Source organism: Sitodiplosis mosellana, unplaced genomic scaffold (assembly GCF_009176505.1).
Source record: "Sitodiplosis mosellana isolate CC-2019 unplaced genomic scaffold, AAFC_SMos_1.0 Smas_scaffold_17, whole genome shotgun sequence".
Lineage (NCBI taxonomy): Eukaryota > Metazoa > Arthropoda > Insecta > Diptera > Cecidomyiidae > Sitodiplosis > Sitodiplosis mosellana.
Window position 1 is genome coordinate 471,072 of NW_022595259.1, and position 19,283 is coordinate 490,354.

General features: G+C 34.6%; 3 protein-coding genes across 3 annotated transcripts; all 3 read right to left on the bottom strand.

Moving 5' to 3' along the window:
• Positions 1 to 26: 26 nt before the first annotated feature.
• Positions 27 to 2,595, bottom strand: LOC129568190 (toll-like receptor 13). The gene has a single exon (XM_055445827.1). The coding sequence runs from the start codon at positions 2,227 to 2,229 to the stop codon at positions 301 to 303; it is 1,929 nt and encodes a 642-aa protein (XP_055301802.1). The 5' UTR covers positions 2,230 to 2,595; the 3' UTR covers positions 27 to 300.
• A 3,678-nt stretch (positions 2,596 to 6,273) lies between these two features.
• On the bottom strand, positions 6,274 to 9,465 carry LOC129568191 (facilitated trehalose transporter Tret1-like). Its single transcript, XM_055445828.1, has 8 exons — positions 9,137 to 9,465; positions 8,709 to 8,862; positions 8,551 to 8,607; positions 8,314 to 8,485; positions 7,839 to 7,995; positions 7,345 to 7,651; positions 6,858 to 7,233; positions 6,274 to 6,699 (listed from the first exon to the last, which is right to left on the bottom strand). Exons 1-8 carry the CDS (start codon positions 9,212 to 9,214, stop codon positions 6,417 to 6,419), a joined length of 1,584 nt encoding a protein of 527 aa, XP_055301803.1. The 5' UTR covers positions 9,215 to 9,465; the 3' UTR covers positions 6,274 to 6,416.
• An 8,496-nt stretch (positions 9,466 to 17,961) lies between these two features.
• On the bottom strand, positions 17,962 to 18,771 carry LOC129568136 (diaminopimelate epimerase-like). The gene has a single exon (XM_055445704.1). It carries the CDS (start codon positions 18,769 to 18,771, stop codon positions 17,962 to 17,964), a length of 810 nt encoding a protein of 269 aa, XP_055301679.1.
• Between the last annotated feature and the right edge of the window lie 512 nt (positions 18,772 to 19,283).

Below are 19,283 nucleotides of genomic sequence, written 5' to 3' on the forward strand. Positions count from 1 at the left end.
CTGTTGGTGCCCTCTTTGGTATGTTTTAAGAACTAAGAAAGTTTCCTATCATTGGCTTTTATTCAAAGAACATTGAAGAACAAATTTAAAAAGAACGAGTGAATTTTATTTTGTTCGCAAGAGCCAATGAGTCGAATCTAAATTTTTGTTTCAAAATCAATCAAATGTGTGTCCATATAAAAAAGTATTTGAAACAAATGCAAATCCAAGCCTGCGCTCACAAAATTAATTCATTTAAATTTTCTATATAAACAAATAAAAGTCGAAAAAATAGCGCTGTTAAAAAAGCATCATGGCAATCTACGAAATTAAACCTCCAACGAAGCCCAAGTTGTTCATAAGACGGATGGCGTGTGAACAGTCGCCGTGTTTTTGTCGCAATGGGTTATCAATCAGCTTCGAATTTGGCCAATCGTTTATGAACTGTGCCAATTGTTTGCATGAAAATTGATTGTTCGAAATAGAAATTAGTTTAAGGTCCATGAATTTTGACTGGGCGAATTGGTCGACGTCTGTTAGTTCATTTCCATTTAAACGAAGTTCCATTAGCCACGATCGTACCGCAGTGAGATTTAAATCCACACTTTTCAAGTTATTGTGAGAAAGATCTATTCGCCAAAGTCGTTCAAAAGCGAAGCTGATGTGAGATAAATGGGTTCGGCTCAAATTCATATCCAAACGCGTGACATTCTCGAATGTGATATTCTCCAATCGTTGCAGAGGATTTCCAGACAAGTCAATGAAATCAATGTTTGGTCCGAATTGCTTTAACAAAGCAGAAACGTTTGCGATGTTACAGTAGGCAGCAGAGAATTGTTGCATCTCTTTCAAAACAGGTGGAAGTGATGTAAAGTTAGCCTTCTCCAAATTGTTGTAAGAAATGTCTAGTTTCTCCAAACGATAGAACGAATCAAACGGTCTGAGATCGTTGAGTGCGAGTCTTGTGTTGCTCAAATTCAGCGTACGCAAAAATTTATATTTCTCAAAAGTGCTTGCATTAATTTGACCCACATAATTTTTAGACAAATTCAATTCATAAATAAATGACCTGGGATTGTGTTGAAGATTTCCAATACGTTTTAAATTATTCCGTGAAATGTCCAGTGATTCCAAATTTCGCAATGTTTTGATAGAATTAAAATCAAAAGATGTCAACAGCCCATCATTCAAGGTAAGCTTAGTCAAATTTTCGAATCGTTCGACTGAACTGACATTCAATTTTTCAGTAAAGCGTCCGGATAATGTCAACTGCTTCAGTGATGGTGTCAAACAACGAAGCAATTCACTGATATTTTCGATGTGATTGTCGGTGAATTTGAAACTTTCTATCGCCTCAAAGCTTCCCTCATGGCAATGAAATTTCAGCTTTCCATCCGCCGTTGAAAGAATCCCTTCAATTTGTCTCTTTGTAATAATTCGAATCGATTTGCCAAGATTTTCATCCATTTCAAACGACGTGATGTAATTCCACGAGCAAACCACTGTAACTCCACGTTTTATCAGCTGTAAAAATCGTCCATCAAATTCTCTATATCGATTGTCTTCCAATCGAAGTGTCTTCAAATGTTTTGCTTTCGCAAATATATCCGGATGATCGATTTTTTCAAGAAAATTGTGAGCAAGGTCAAGGTACAACAAGCTAGGAACATCCGTTAGTTCATAGTAGTTTATCAACGATAAATTATTATAGGACAGATTCACTTGCTTCAGAGCGTCAGGCAAACCCGAAACGTGACTAAATTCGTTGTATGATAAATCGATTTCATTTAATCGTGGCATTGGGTTTTGAGTAAAAAATTCTCTCGGATTTTCCGTTAAGCGATTGTGGGATAGGTCCAATTTGACCAGTTGACCAAGAGTTTCGTTGAATGGATTCAATGACTGAAGATCGGAATAGGACAAGTCCAATGAATGGATATTTCGAAAATCATGGATGAGCACTGAAATTGTATCCTGATCACAGCCACCGATCTTCAGTTGCGTCACTTTTGATTTATCACAAGAGCTTATCGAGTATAAAGCTGATTTTGTACAATTCACAGGCCACAATTCTTGGTAATTTTCACAGTAAAACTCAACGATTTTTTGGTCGTTAGTAAGATAACCACATTTTAATTCGATTGAATCACAAACTTTGATGCAAATCAATACGAAAATGAACAAGAACTTCATTTTACAAATAATCTTCGCTTGAAGAACGTAAAAGTCAGTAGTAAATTGCTTTTGCATGGTGTCAAGTTGATTTCGTTTCACAAACTGATCGTTTCCGGATACACGAGTGATTTTGTGCAGGCAATAAGTTTTGAGAGACTTTTTGATAATTTTAGAGGCCAAACGGGAGTTTGCAAATGTGCTGATTTCTAGCTTTCATCCGGTTGAAAACATGATATAGAATTTATTTGGCAGAGAAGAAAGAGCAGCGACGTTAACATTGGCACTGCGTAGAATAATTTTTGATAAGCGAAAGAAGGGGAACTCGATATAGTTGATAGAATATGTGTTTCAACAATAGAACCGACGCAATAAAAACACACTTATTCCAAATAAAAACTACGAATTTTGGAGAATGAAATAATTTCATTACATTTGTGCTAATATAAACTGACAAAAAAAATGTGTGAAACGTTTATTCTGTTATTTGAAACTCGGAAGTTCCGATTTTTGGACATATTCTTAAAAATAACCTACTCAAAAGTCAAATGTTTTTTTGTCGGCCACATCAAAAATGCTCACAATAAATGTGTACATTGGAATGTTAAAATATTTTGCCAATAATTACACACGTTGGTTTATGTGCGCTTTACTCGTATTAACGAATGCGTGTGCGACTTCTATACAAAGTGCGAACGTCTATTTTCCCTCAATCACAAAAACAATTTCAAATCCAGATCGCGCCCTTGAGTACTGATAGTGAAAAGTCATAAGAAATTATCAAATAAACTCAAGAAAAGGACGCTTTAACGACACAACAAAAAAATCCCTGAAGATGAGACGATAAAATCATAAACTGGCCGTTTTTACATCCGTTCAAAAAAGTACAACTGTATCAATTTGAAATTGATATCGATCAGATGTGAAAAATAAATATAACAATTTTGAGTAACCAAATTCAAATCCAGCTAAATATGTTGCATTCCTGGAATCGGTGGTGATAGTTATGATGTCGACAAATAAATGTTGTTACTCAAAATAGTTCTGCATATCAATAATATGAACATGGCACATACAGTATCAGCAGCACATTGGTGAATGCTGCTGGGACTTACCATGTTATGACCAGGGCAACCGAAAATATTTACAAAAAAAGTCAAAATATTTATTTATTTATGCACGAAAAAACATCGAAATATTTACGATAAACTGAAAATAAGCTGAAAATATTTACGATAAAAATAAGTGGAAAAAACCTTATATTTTGAATATTTCTTGACATTTTCGACAGTTAAGTATTATTCGAAGTTGTTACAGAAAATGATAACGTGTTTAGCTAAATTTTCGAAAAGGAATGAACGTCGATTGTCACGCAAAACATTCTTGTTCATGGAAAATGAACGTTCGACATCACTTGACGTAATTGGAGCAAATTTGAACGCGTCTATTTCAGTCTCCAAATGAGAACGAAATTCAAAGTGTCAAATCGAGTCGTTTGAAGCAATTAGTTATTAGCGCGCGAGAACGTTATTTACATATTATTTGATGACTACACAATGTGTAGTACACATTTGCAAATGCAAGCGATCATTCGATCAGCTGATAAATAAAATTTGTAAACGTCTACACAGTAATGGATACACTGAATACTGTCGAAATAGCACATATTGCAGAATTGCAACTTTTGGTTTTGATCAACTATAAGTGAGACAATTCGAAATAATTCCATTATCTTCGATTTGCAAAGTCATGTAGAGACGTGTAAAGTGCATTTGCAATGTTTTGTCTTGAACTCATGTTCTATTGCAAAATTTATGTTACCTTCATCTAAAATATTTATCATTGCTTGAAAAATACTCAAAAATATTTCTGAAAAGACGTCAAAAACCTTAAAATATTTACGTAAAACTCAAAAATTGGGAAATATATTTATATTTATTTTCAAAAATGGCCAGAATATTTTTTATTTAATAAATAAAATAATAAATAATTCAAGAAAGGAAAGATTTGAGTTGTGATGATTTGTTTTTACATTCAAAACTTTGAAAGAGCACAAACTGTAGCAACGACTTGATTTCAACTCTTAGAGTGATCATTTCAGGAAGCAGAAAGCGATTATATGACCCGAATAATTCCACAATTCTTTGGACAAATTTAAACGCAAAATTTAAAGGAAATAAAATAGCTAGTCACCAACCGGGCTGACTACATACATGACAACACATGTGCATTTTTCAATGCCGTTTATATAGTTTATTTGTTTTACGACTGCCTAGTCAATGCTTATCAAACAAGAAGGAAACAACACAAGAAAGATTGGCAGTGCGAGAAAAACTCAAAATTTGGTGATCTTTTGTTATCACTCAACAGCACAAATACGCTCAAAAAGGTGAAAATTCGGTTGTGAGTTCAATCTTGAGTTCGTTTTTGCATATATCCAAAGTGTGCATCTAAGAAAGCATTGTCTTAAGGCAGAAAAGGCAATTCATTTTAATTTTCAAATGAAGTTATTACAAGTTATTATTTTATAATCGTATACAACACCTATGTTCCCTCAGACATGACACCACGAGCACATTTTACAGATAATTATCGATTTAGCCAGAGATTATTACGGATCGTCGGATTTTCGTCAACAGGTAATTAAAAGTCAAAATTGCATCTAATAGCTGTTGTGCACAAGGCTGACACTTTTCAGTTTTGAGAAAATGGTTTGAATCTGGCATAAACTTCGACTTCTTGGAAGCTCAGCAATGGGAGGAATATTGCCATTGCTTCAAAGGAGCTATCCTCTTTTAAAAGAATGAAATCGTCAATGTTGAATTCAGTTTCGATTCAGTTGTTAAAGTTACCGGACAGCGTCAACAGAGACAAGTAGTCGTGATTGTTAACCATCAAAAAAGTAGTTTGAGCACTGTTAGGCAATTTCTGAAGTGATATTTATATGGTAAAAAAAGTAGAATAAAAAAATCGATTAGCAAATCATAGAAAAAATGGATTCCGTTGATAATGCAAACGAAGGAAAAACAACGATGAAGCTCACCGATGTCAATATCGACTGTTTACAAAGTATTCTCATCTACTTGAATCTGCGTGATTTGTTGAACTTATCTGACACAAATAAATACGTAAAAAGTGCTGCGGATCTAGTGTTTTTACGAATTTTCGGGAAAAAAACGCTTTTTCTCCGTGTAATGTTCCCTCATTCAGATGAAATGATTGAAGTAAGCCAACAAAAGATTGAAATCAATGACTTGAAAACTTCGCTACAGTTAATGCGATGCTTTGGCGCTTTAATTTCACAATTGGAGTATGACTTTAGCATTGAATCCGTTCCAAGGCATCGAAATGAATTAGATCGTTACATAAATGATTATTGTGCGGAATCATTGATAGAAATGGAATTTTTCACCATTTCTGAAGAGGTGTTTGAAAATATAGAGAAACCGTTTTTAAATGCGAAATCAGTGCGGTTTAATTATTGCACTTTGGGTGAGTTTTTTTTTTTACTTTAGTTTTTTTCTCCGTTTTTTTTCAACTTCTAAGATTTTTCTTGGGTTTTGAAGATCTAAATAAATCCATACTTAGCCAATTATCAAAATTTGAACAATTTTTTTCTTGTTTTCAGGGAAAAAATTGAGCGATTTCAATAAATGGTTTCCGAAAATGAGTCATCTGCGGTTGTATCGTAATCTTTTAGTTGATCCGAAGTGCATAGAAGCGCATTTTCCGTATTTGGAACAACTTGAAATATGCAACAAGGAGCAACAGTTCGACGTCATGCATTTTGAAGAGCGAAACGTTGAAGAAGCAGTGCGTTTGAATCCACAACTGCAAACCATAAAGATTGGATTCGGATTTTATTCCGGAATTTTCACAAAGAATCAACGAATATCTGCAGATTTCTTGAACATTGATGATATCAAATGTTATTTTTGGAATGAATAATATTTTTTATTAAAATTAAACTTAAACGATTGATTGATTTTGGTTTTCAATTTAACATCGACTTCATTCCTTACCGTTCTTCATCATCAAGAAAATCCATCCTTTTTATTAAGATACAAAACGAATTTCCGAAAAAAATTAATCCATTTTATATGCTAAGTGCGAATTAGTAAATATTATCTTTTTAATTTTAGTGTTTTTTATTGAAAAACTCAATCTCGATTCAAAGACCAAAGACTTGGTTGTTTTCATTGATTTTAATTTTGGCAACTCAACTTCAACCAATTCTACTTCATCCCATGTTTCATTTTGCTAAATCATAATCTTTCTTCTGATGCCGAGCGAGTCTGGGCGATTTTACGATCGGTGAGTTTCTTGGAATTGTCCGAAAAATGCAGCTCAATGTCTTCCAGCGTACGATTTTCCGTTTCGGGTAAAATGTTATACATCAAAATCAAACCGCAACCAATAATGATGCAGTTAAACAATGCAACTCCCGGCATCGATAATGACGTTTCTAAATTGTAATACGATTTTGTGCTCACAAAATAAAGCAAATAGTCAAAAGCTGCTGATAAACTGACAGCTGCTCCACGTGCTCTGGAAATGTATAACAATAGGTCACAATTAGCAAATTTATCAATTTTTAATAAAAAAAAAGATGAATATTTAAAAATAAATTCTGACTTTGTGTTTTCTGAAGAAAAAAACATTGAATAAAAAAAAGAAAATGAAAAGAATAGAATAAACAGGCTCACTTTGACGGGTAAACTTCAGAAACAAATTGCCATGGCATTGAGTTGACACCGCAGCCGGCGCAGAAACCCCATACGATGAGACAAACAAACGGAATGAATGCGAGCTGCTTATTTTCGGGTGAAAATAATTTCGATAGATCAAATGAATTGTAATCGTTCGGCAGAATAATAAAACCATAAATAGAAATGATTCCGGTGCACAAGAACGCTACCAGCAACACAAATATGTACAGCTTCCGTTTGCCGGTAAATTTGATCAGAAATAAGACGAGAATGTTTGCTGCAGTGTTGACAAAACTTTGAATAGCTGCCGCACGATCAGGTGAAATCGGGCTATCGTATGCAACAAATATCCGCACAATGAAAGGCGTCATTCCTGAAAGCAACAAAGGATCATTTAACCATGAAGATCGGATATGAATGGATTTATTTGGCTCTTCAAAATCGACAAAAATCCCATTTTAAAAAGTCTGCCTTCCAAACTCACCAGTCATGCCCGAAAATTCGGCAATGATAAACATTGAAAACACGATAAACAGTGGTTTGAGCACTTGTTTTCGTTTCAATTCTTTCAGTTTCTCAACGATTGTCGGCAATGGATGCGTACAATTCAGATCTCGCTTGATACAATCATTACACGATCTCGATCGTTTGCTGTAATTTTGAAGAGCTTCGAATTCTTCGGCAACTTCTTGCGCTTTCTGCGTTTCAACCCAACCTCGAAGCCAACATAAAGCTGAAAAGGCGTCCGAAATTCGATTCTTTGATAGAAGCCATAATGGGGATTCTGGAACCTGACAAAAAAAAAAACAGAATTTCATGAGAAAACAAAATTTGTAATAAAATGTAAATTTTTCGTTAATTTTGTTTCAAATTTGTTATAATTTTGGCATATTTATCCCTCCCTTGGCTTCATACGCCCTTATTAGGAAGGTGTTAAATATGCACTATTTATACAATTGAAAGCGAAAAAAAACTTACGAAAATAAGGGCGATGGTCGTGAGAATCGGCAAACACAAACTGACTAACGCAACTGTTCGCCAGGACATCAATGTGTTTAGAACAAAGACCAGCAGCATTCCAATGGTTACGCTCACGTTAACGTACGCTATTAATACGCCACGGTATGCTGGCTCGCTGAATTGAAACAAACACACGTAAACAACAAACGATAAAGGTTAATGCAGAGAGTAAAGAATCGAAAGAGTTGAATGAATGGAGCGCATCGCACGTGTGGCTTGAAAGGCTCTCGGAAATTTGTGCCGAGAACGTCACAATTGACATCTCAATGCTTTTAGGTCATTAGAACGTCAATGCTGCTAATGACATTGACGTTTTAGGCAAAAGCAACATAGGTGATTTCCGAGAGCCTTTAGCTGTTTGTCGTTCACACGTGGAAACAAATATCTCTCTTCAAGTTATATCAAATCGAACAAAGCATAATTTAAATCTCACCAAATCTCACCAACGTATCGAACAACAGGTGAAACCATTAAACCCAGCCCAAGTCCAATTAGAATGGCAGCCACGAATATTTGAGAAACGCTACTTGCTTGCTGCATTATGAACCAGCCAATTGCTAGCACCAAATTTACAATCATCATTGTTCTTTTTGGTCCGAGAGGGTCTATGAAAAAGTCAAGTTTTTTTTTCAATTTTTCAAGAATTCTTCCAGATAAAATTTTACCGAACCTGCAAGAAACGTTGACAAAATCGATCCGATTGGCGCACATATAAATCCAACGCTACCTAAATGAAACCACAGACAAAAAACACATATAAATGAGATTATTTATTATGCACTTATGACGTTATTTGATTCAATTAAAAAAAAAAAGAGTTGTCTTTACCTAACCAAGACGCTTGTGATGGAGTGAGTGAAAGTGATTCATTTAGATTGTGTTTGTTTGGGATTCCCGTCAGTGCGGGAATTATGATACTCGCAAATACCATACAAAACCCGCAACCGATCAGTAGAACACTTTCAATGGTTGTCGCCAGAAACTACGCACACACAGAGAGAAATATTATGATGTCATTGAACACTGAACTTAATAAAATGTTAACGTTAAATTTGAAAGTGGAAAGTCTGAACTGGCGACACTAAAAACGACGCAATTGATGTTGAAATTAGCCATAATTAACGAATAATATTTCTTTTTTTTCGTCGAGTCATTTCCACTTTTCGTGACAACATTGTACAAACGCCAATTTCGAATCAATTCTGAATGTGTCTACTAGACACTGACTAGAACAAATAGCACTTTCGATCTCAAACCTGTGATAAAAATCGCTGAAATGCGCCGCATTTTTTCGCATTTTGATCTTTTTCCTCGCTGTTGGCTCCTGAATCCATTTTTTAACGATTTTTTTTTTACAGATAATCAGTATCACTTTACTATTTTATTTAAATTGTTTCTAGAATTTTATTTATTCAAAACTGAAATCACTGAAAACACACAGTTTATTTGCAGAAATGAAATTCCAATCGTAATATTCTTACGACATTAGTGTGACTGAAGAGCATCCGCTATCGTGACTGGTTTTGTACGATCGCGGCAGCAGCAGAACGTTAGTTCTCATGTTCTCAATCATATGAACGAATACTAAACAGCACAAGCACGCTACATTCCACCAAAGAACGAATACAAGTTCAGGTAGATCAAGTGATTTTGCACGATTCAACACACACGTAACATTGTTTATAAACAATGACTTATTCAACATGTGTGGGTAAAAAACTTGTTTGTTTAGATGTTTTTTTTCATACTTACACTCAAAACATAGAGCTAGAGGCTAAACAATGTTCTAAACACAGAAATCAAGAATAGCAATGGTAGACCATTACATTACACTTGTCTCTCATCATGAGTGTTCGTCATATTGAGCAGAAAATAGATGAATAAGCAAGGTATTTTCTGCTCATTTGAGTACAAAAGACACATTCTGCTCAGAGATTTTAGTAGATAAATTGAAATCAACGAAAAACCAAGAAAGATCTTCAGCTGTAAGACATTTTTGACTCAAGTTAATAAATAAAATACTCGAATTGTGTTTTGCTAAAATGCTCAGATTTGAGTGCTATGTTAAATGAAACTGTTATATGATAGGTAATGGTTCGAGTTGAGTCGAGTGATGTTATCAAAAGTGGTATACAGACTACTTCTTTATGGAAGTAAAATTTCGCTAGAATAAGATGATTAATTAAAACAAATTAGTAGGAATATTTCGAAAAAAATTCCAAAAATTTGAATCGATCAATCGCAGTTTCTTCAAAAAGTTATCATTGCACTCAATCTAAGAAAGAAATTCGTCAGAAATGTTAAATTTTCAAAGATTTCCATCCATCGAACGAACAATGTTCAAGAATGGCTCATCTTATTGCTCTTACTATTCTCGTTCTAATTGTGGTTACCAAATAAGAATTTAAATCATAAACGCGAAAATTGTCAACAAATTAATAAACTTTCTTTTTGTAAATAATGGTAAATAACACATGCTTCCACTTTTTTTTATGTAAAACACATCGTTTTGTTTAACTTTTTCTTTGTAAACATGTGTTTTAATTTAAAAAACGAGCGAAAAACTCACCTACGATTTGTTTACTACTATGAATAAAAATTAAAACGAAAACATTGCCGCCGAAGCCAGTGGGAAGAGTTACTAATGAAGAATAATGTTTTAGACAAAGTGCTTCGGTCATAACGGAACAGTGCACGTACACACCAAGCCGTCATCATTACAACAATTACCGATTTTCATAATCGAGCGTGTATCAAGCAACCCAACAAAAAAGCAGCGACTTAAACCAACGAAACAATGGGAACTCATTTCGCTTTCATTGAAATTGGTTCAACCAAATTACGAACTTTTCACTGAACATCTCAACACTACGTGCGAAAAACTTTGCAAACTTAGATCTAGTTTCGATTGGTGTACTAGTTTGATTTTTATCTTAATGAGCTCGACAACGGATTCCAATTTGGATGAAAAGCAGACGCACTTTTTTTGTAGGCTTTCCAAAGAAACATTGCGTCGGCTCAATTACAAAGTGTTTGGTAGACGCTCAGACAGGCCACTCATCAGCCATTTCAACGCTAATTGTTAATTTATGCTACAAATATGCGCCCGCTATGTTCAACCGGAATAAATGAGAAAATTGAAATTAGTGTTTGCACGTAACGAGCCCAATCGACGGAAGAGCCTATTTTACCGCCTCATCATGAATTGATTGATTGTCTTCTGAAGAAAAAGAAATGTTGTGTTATGTTGTGTTACGTATATGACGGCTTCAAGAGGCGCTTTTGACACTCATTAAATGGATTTGAATGAAAATCGGCGAGTGAATGAAAGTATCGATAAACACTTAAGAGAATGAAAATATTTATGATCGCAACAATAATTGACTCTTATTATATCGAAATATTGTGCTAATTGTGAGTCATTATTGTTTCACACAGCACGCACGCTATTGATGTCGGTATTATTGATTGTAATTGAATTGGGTATTAAATTTGCATATTAATATAGCAGCTATTGATAGACTCAATTCACTTTTTATGCGCAGTTGGAGTTCATAATTGAAACGATAACGATCGTTCTGAAATGGATTTGTTCCGTTTGGACACTTCACTTTGCAGTTGTGAGGAGTTTTAAATTTGAAATTGAAACTGATTTTGAAATTTGAAGTTGGATTTTTATTTTTACTCATTCAATTCCAAAATCATTCACAGAAATATCGACACATGATTTTATGTTTGAATTGAGTTGATAACATCAAAACTAGAGTTTCTGATTAAATTTCTTTCGACTTTGGAGCTTTGAACTTAATATCGGAATGAATTATGAACGATTCACACTTAATTGAAATTATTCTTTGCTTATTACATTTGATGACTATGAAATAAAGCTAATACGGGATTTCAAAACGGATTGGATAATGAAGAGAATGGGAAATGGATTTAGAAATATCTTTCAAACTTTGTGCATCAAGTCGAATTGATTTTCTTTTTTAAAAAAATCGAGTAAATTTAATTTGAAAAATGTATTAGAAACAGAAATAATCTCTTTAATCGAACATTTGGCTCATGTCATTTGTGTGATATCAAAGAACAAGCATACTTTGAAGTTGAAGCTCAATCAAAGTTAATGCCAACTGAAGAGCCCTCCAAAATGAAGTCAATTCGAGATAGTAGTTACCATTTGAATAAAGTCAGTTTTGCTTTCCCTCTTTATTTTGGACTTTTTCATTTTTCCTTTCATATACACTAAACGGACTTATTTCTTAAACTGAGTTGTTGAAAATAATTTCATTCCATCGCGATGTTTTGTTTTCTAAAATCTATTTTGAAAATGTTCCACATCTCATCTTAACTGAACAGACATTGTTGAGCTGAAATTGGAATACATATCTATTACACGTAATCATTTTTAGTAATGAAAGAAATAAAAAGCCGCTCTCCACTCACAGAAGCTCCATCGGCTCTTTGTTTCATTTCTGTTTAAAATACTCGTAATTTGAAGAATGAATGAAGAAACTCAAAAAAGATTTGTTGAATGAAAAATGGGATGATGAGGTTCAAAAACTCTCACTACGCGTATGAATATCTACTTGCGCTGGTGTGAGAAAGTAATGGAATTTGAAGTTGTGTGAACGATGGAAGATTTTTGGACTAAAAAATGGACTTTTTTCTATTTAAATGTTTTTTTGTTTTTTACATTCAAAACTAATTCATTTTCTTTCTTTTACCCTAAATCATAAAAGAAATTTCCATTGGATTAAATTACGATCTTAATGACTTACACCACCTGATTGTGGCTAATTACAAATGTAAATTTAATTGTTGAAGAGAGATTGACGAAAACACTTGTTGAAACATCAATCAACAATGAATCCATTGAATGATTTTAATGAATCATTTCAGGGAAAGAGGAAGTGAAGTTCTTGGGGGGAAGTTCTTTCAACGACGCGGTTCTTTTGAAGAATAGAAGGTAGTTCAGCCAAAGAAAGTGATCAATTTTATATTTAGAAGAATATTCATATTCAATTCCTGATCTTGAACTGAGTCAATTGAATGCCTTTCCCAGTAAATGTCACCTTTTACTGCGATTTCATGCATCTTTTTCCGCATTCCTCACAATGTAAATATTTCACAAATAAATTACCGTTAAACATTCTGGTAATGGTCATAAGCTGACTTTCAAATCGTGTCTGTTTCCCTTTCAATGCATTAAATCATCGAAATGTTCCGAAAAAAACAACAAAAACGAAACCGTTCCGTTCTTCTTTGTTTAAAGTTTAGTCAATCAGATACAATGGGTCAATCTGTTCCGCTAATTTTGTTTGAGTGCTCTAAAAAAATCAAATTAAAATGTAAATGAGTTTTTAAAAGTTGGTTTCTAAACGACACCGATAACATAAATGAGAGGAAGTTCGTGCAAAGGCGACCGTTTGCGACTGATGGAAAATGTGTATTAAAGTGGTTACAGTAGCTCTTGGCGAGAAAAAAGCCAGCGTGTTTAATTAAAATGACCAAAAATTGGTTCAAAAACCAAGAAGCCGAGTGACACACAGATTGAAGAGTGTGATTTGGTGTGCAGACGCGTTGAAATCACGCGCGCGCGCGCTCGACAAAGGAAAACCCACAATAACATGATAAATCGTTGAATTGGTCGTGTTTGTGTTTAAAGAGCCGCGAAAAGAGTGGTTTGTTGCACAGAATGAATTACATAAAAAAAATCGGAGCCCAACGAACGAAAAACAAAAAGTAAAAATTAATTACCTAACGTTGGGCTAGAGAGAGAATTGTTGAAGCGATTGAGATTATTTGAATGGTAAGTAACACGTTTGTGGCAGTGCTGTGTGAAACGTAGCGTGAACGAAAAGACTAGACGAATAATTTGTGTGCAAGCAAATGCTTTTCTTTTCGTCGGTTTTTTTCCGCAACGACGTGGGCCATTTTTACCTAGCGTTAAACTACAGAGACAAGAAATTTGTTGGTCAGTTGTAATTTTGTGTTGACGACTTTTTCGAACAATTGGAGCAACACTTTTTCGCGATGCATTGAATTGTTATCGCAAATGTGAACCTAATTTCTATTCATTGTGACACTAATGCCGAAGTAAAACAGTCAAAATAAGACTCTTAATGTTGATTAACAATCTATGAAAATGTTATTCGAAGCAAATTAAGTATTTTTTCCACTTCAATCTCGCTAACTTATCACAATGTCTCTGGTGGAAGTGACTTATTAGGGTTTACACGCTTCCAATATATTCAATTTTCACTCGGCCTCTCTTTTGCGCTCTTTCTTCGTGTGTTCCGTATTTTGATTCTTTATTCGAATGCATTTTGCTATTCGAATCTCCAGTGGAGCGTTGCTGAGTTTGTGAGTCGGTGTTTTTACCATTGTTTTGAGACCCGAAGCACACATTTAATTTATGTTTTTGTTCTGTTATTTTAATCAGATGCTTTCAATCGATCAACCAAAGCAATCTCACCGTCTGAATGCTTATGTAATGCGGTTGCATCGAAAGCTTCGCATTGAAAATGGTTGGGTTTTCTGTGAATGAAGCGACCAAAATTCGACGAATCACAGTACTTGATGCAAGGGGCCTGCATAGGTTCACTGCAACGGAAAATTAGAGAATTTGAGGCAGATATCGATGAACTTTGAGGCGAAAACAAATGAATTGTGTTGTTTAAGTCGAATTTTTGTTCAAATTAGAGGAGAAATTCCGTTTTTCATGAATTTTCGAAATTTTGAATGAAATTGAATTCACGAGAATGGCGTCATTGAATGAGTTTTAGCATAATTGAAAGAAAAAAGTGGAAAAAATCAAAGAAACTTGAACTTTTGAAGCCAAATCTTAGGAAAATTGGACGAAATTCGATTTTTCCCAAGAAAAACCCAAATAATTTCGAAGATTTTGAATTAAAAAAAACATTTGAAACGCTTCTTTTAACCAAAACATAACCAAAAGTCAAAAATCAAAATACAAATAGAAATTGTGTAATCAAACTGGAAGTCATTCCGCAAAGTTTAACAATCAAACCCGCACTCAACCTACAGCTTCCCGAAAATCATTCTGAAAAAATTCACTCGAATGCTGAGAAATGGCTGAAAGTGAATTTTTGTCATGCAATCGATTGCATCATCTTCGATCGACATCAGTTGTTTCTTCGTTTCGAACTTTCGTCAAAAAAAAACCGCGATCTTCTTCTCTTGATTCTTCTTTCTCCCTTTCATCGTCTCTTTGTTTTGAAAACCTCTTCCATTGGACGGGTGTCTCACTGTCTCAATGAGCTACTGACTCATTTCAAGCCATCGACCGATTTTTCACCCAGTACACAAAAAAGACCGTTCATCTTGATCAACATCTTGGTGTTCGCTAACTGTGTGTGATGCATTTAATTCCCATTAATGTTTTAATTGTACGTTTTCTTCTTGTTTTTTGTGTTCATTCGTTCGTTCGTTCGTTCGGTTGTGTGTTATAATTAATTTATTTGTGCACATTCTTCTTGTCTTCGTTAAGCGCCGAACAAATGGCGGTGAATTGTTTCTTCTGCCTCTGTTGTTGTTATTTTTGCGCGGAATGTATACGATTTGGTAATATATTTCTGAAGAAGCGACACGAAGTGTGTTATTTTACGGTTGCAGTGTAAAACTGAATTATCATTAAAAATGGTGCCATGCATGAGGCGTTGTAACAATACACCGTCCATACTGTGTGAGCATTGTGCAATGCGCCAGAAGTATTCTGTGGTGTGCGGAGAGAGCACTTTGGTGATGTTTGGGAGTTTGAAAATGAAAACACTTAAACACACACATTTAAAATGGGTTAATGAGCTGTTTGCTCGTGCAAATCCAAGGAAACGTGTCGCTTTTACTTTATTTCAAACGATTATTTCAATCAGTTCGAACGATGTCTTTAATCTTTTCAAATGGTTTTTTTCAATCACCTAAAATGATTTATGATGCGTCGTTTTTTTCATCGATTTAGAAAGCAGGAAACAATCATTGACTCCCAGATTCGATCGGGAAGCGATTCTCAATATTTTTTTTTGCAGAAAATTAACAGAGTCTTTTTTATTCTACACGAATGTCAACCTCAATTATCAAATGCGTGCGAACAAAAACTGAACAGACGTCATCGGTTACAATTCGCTTGAGGCGGTAAAGATCGTATTGCTGAAGTGCGGTTATGAGATAAGTGTCAAAGTACTCGTCATTATGCGGTTTTCTGTGTGTTCACACCATTCAGTCGGCTGTGTTATTATTGATGCTTTTTGAATATTAGGCAATATTCGATTTTGTAATTTGCTTTTATTACTTGAGAAAACAGACAAAAGGATTTGTTTTTCTTGCGGTGAAATCGTTTGAACTGATGAGTTTTTTTTTTCAAGCCTACAGTGAAAATGTTTATCGATTCACCATTTTTTACTAACTGATTTCGTAGTAGGCTTACTTCATTCGGAAATGAAATTGTTTGTTTTTGCCTCTGAAATCAAATCGTCCAAAATGTGAATGAAAATCGACAATCAAAATGTGAATGGAATGAAATGAATGAAAATGCTTCAAAATGAAATAATATAAACGAAACAATATTTTGAAGCTCTTCGAGTGTCTGTTTTCATCATTTTCTTCGTTGAGGAGCGTATGTCAAAGATCGTTGCCTCTAGCTTAACATTCAAAGCTTTAGTAAATTAACGAGAAATAAATTTAAATTAAACGGGAAAAACGCACAAATTCTCACGGGATGAAAAAAAAAATTTGAAAGGAAAGAAAAAAGACAACAAATGCTAAGAGCAGACGGAATAAGAAGAAAAATAACAAAAAATGTGCTTGTTTTCTGGTTTAATTGTGAAAAATGAACCAGGAAATGAAATAAACAGGTCAAACTCGGTGTATAAACGGAACAATATTTCATGCAAAATGTCACATTTGAATTCATTTTGCTGAAATTTCGTATTTGTTCTCATTCTTCAATATATGATCTGATAATGTTGGGAGCTATTTATTTCGATTCTAATGTTTTTTGTATGCAAATTACGATGATCGATGATCATTTGATAATGAAAACCTGAAAAATGATAAAGAAATATATCATGGTATTCATCGGCTCTTTTTGAGACATTTAATCGGATTTGTCACTAGCTTATTAAGAGACGTCTTCATTGTAGCTGCTTCTGAAAAATTATTTATTTACAACAGAAAAATCAAATCATTTTTTAATTCGAATACCAGGTTGAAACTGTAGGAATGTGCCAATTAACTAAAGTGCTCTGAAAACAAAATCAACCGTTTTGCTTTGAAGAGTCTTCTTTTATTTAGAGCATATTTTCCATTACACGACGAGTATTTATGAAGAAAATATGTAAACTCTTGTTACCCAGTCAGTTATCTAAATTTGATCTTCGATTTAATTAAAATAGAATGAATCAAAACGGAGAAATACTCCATGTATTTTGTTGATGATTGAAGCAAATTATATCAATAGCGCCGCTTAACATGATGCGACGTTTGCACGAATCAACATCTCTGTGTACAACGCACACATAGACTCTTCGCATTCACACGAACGTACACACAAAGACTTTACTTTACACAAACGTATAGTTACGGAGATTTGTGGTTGGCGGCGCTCCCAACAAAGTTTCCACAGCAGTTCTAAACGTCAAACATTGTTAAAGCATATGAGATAGCTACTGCTGGAATGAATATTAATATCGAATGAAGGAAAAAATGGAACAGAACCAAAGCAAGAAGAAGAAAAAGAAGAAGAATGAATGGATGAACGAATGAATAATGAACAACGAAGTGAAGTAGATAAAAAATGCTTGAAGCTAAATATTACTTGTTCGAATGATGTGATTTATTTCATAGATAAGAACTTAACGCCAATAAACTTTATGCGGATAACCAGCGCAAAGTTTGTGCCAGATTTATACGTGAAGATCTCGTTTAACATACTCCAAAACACTGTTCAAACTAATTTCATTCAAATATTCTATTCAATAGTTTGAAATGTGACAGAGCAAAGTACACATGATCAAAATCGATCTAATTATTTAGAAAAACAGCGATATTTTCTAATGGAAGTTCACAAATGTATCACCCCGTCGAAAACGTGTGTTGCTGATCCGGTCATATAGAGTGAATGTCCAGAACCTTTCCAACAAATTTTTAGACTGCCGCCCGTTAATTCGACCCGAACCTCTTCGTTCAGTAGCTCCCGTTGAATGCCAATGGCCACTGCAGCACAAGCACCACTGCCACAAGCTTTTGTTTCGCCAACGCCTCGTTCATAAACTCGCAAACGAATATGGCTCCGGTTCACAATCTCCATAAATCCAACATTAGCTTTCTCGGGAAATCGTTCGTGGTTTGTCAATTCTGGTCCAAGTAATGCTACCGATGCATTCTCCACGCTCTCTACTTGTATCACACAATGTGGATTGCCCATTGAGACTACTCCACACAACAGACAATGCTCTGTTGTTTTCAGAATATACTGTTTTTCTGCTTTCTGTGCCTTGAATGGAACACGGGCTGGTTCGAAAATGGGTTTGCCCATGTTAACGACCACTTGCTCATCGTCAGTGATTTCCAACACCATTCGACCATTCGTTGTACTTGCACGAATTTCACGCTTATTGGTTAGTCCTTTATGACGAACAAAGCGAGCAAAGCAACGTGCTCCATTGCCACATTGTGCCACTTCACCACCATCGGCATTAAAAATTCGATAGTGAAAATCCAGATCTCGTGACTGTGGTGATTCCACCAGCAACAGTTGATCGAAACCAATGCCAGTGTAACGATCCGCAAGCTGACGTATCACCTCGGAAGAAAGGTAGATGCTCTGCGATATGGCATCAATTACAATGAAATCATTGCCCAAACCGTGCATTTTCGAGAATTGCATTTTTATTTCGCTTGAAAATAGTAGAAATTCCCGCAACTTGATTTCAATTATAGTTATTTTAACAATTTTGATACTTTTAGCAATCAACTAGAGTTGAAAATGATTCAAAACTTTTGACTCGAAGATTAGGTTTCAATATAAATTAGCCAAGCTCTCAATTAAAACGTACACTAATATTCTGAAACTGAGCAATAGTAGAGCGCCTGTGTCAAACAGCGGACAATTCCATGCGCTGTCAACTTTTCATATTTGTCAATGACATGAAGTTGGCAGCGTATGAATTGACATTCAGAGCTCTACTGTTGTCTGATATGAAAGTCGTCTCAATTTTTTTTTTTATTTAATTGAAAATTTGAGTTATAAAAATGAAAAAAAAAAGAAACAAAATACAAAAGAAAAACCACACCGTGGCAGCATGTACATATACGACAAGCGACATCTTTTCAAATAATAATGAACTCACTCATTCACACACAATCGAGCGGTATGTGTTAAAG

Bases quoted from the DNA above. Each gene is read 5' to 3' on its own strand.
- LOC129568190 (XM_055445827.1), bottom strand. From the start codon at position 2,229: ATGCAAAAGCAATTTACTACTGACTTTTACGTTCTTCAAGCGAAGATT.
- LOC129568191 (XM_055445828.1), bottom strand. From the start codon at position 9,214: ATGGATTCAGGAGCCAACAGCGAGGAAAAAGATCAAAATGCGAAAAAA. The intron at 7,234-7,344 runs GTGAGTTTGGAA...TGTTGCTTTCAG, and splicing joins CGAATTTTCGGGCATGACTG to GAATGACGCCTTTCATTGTG. The intron at 6,700-6,857 runs GTGAGCCTGTTT...ATACATTTCCAG, and splicing joins TCTGAAGTTTACCCGTCAAA to AGCACGTGGAGCAGCTGTCA.
- LOC129568136 (XM_055445704.1), bottom strand. From the start codon at position 18,771: ATGCACGGTTTGGGCAATGATTTCATTGTAATTGATGCCATATCGCAG.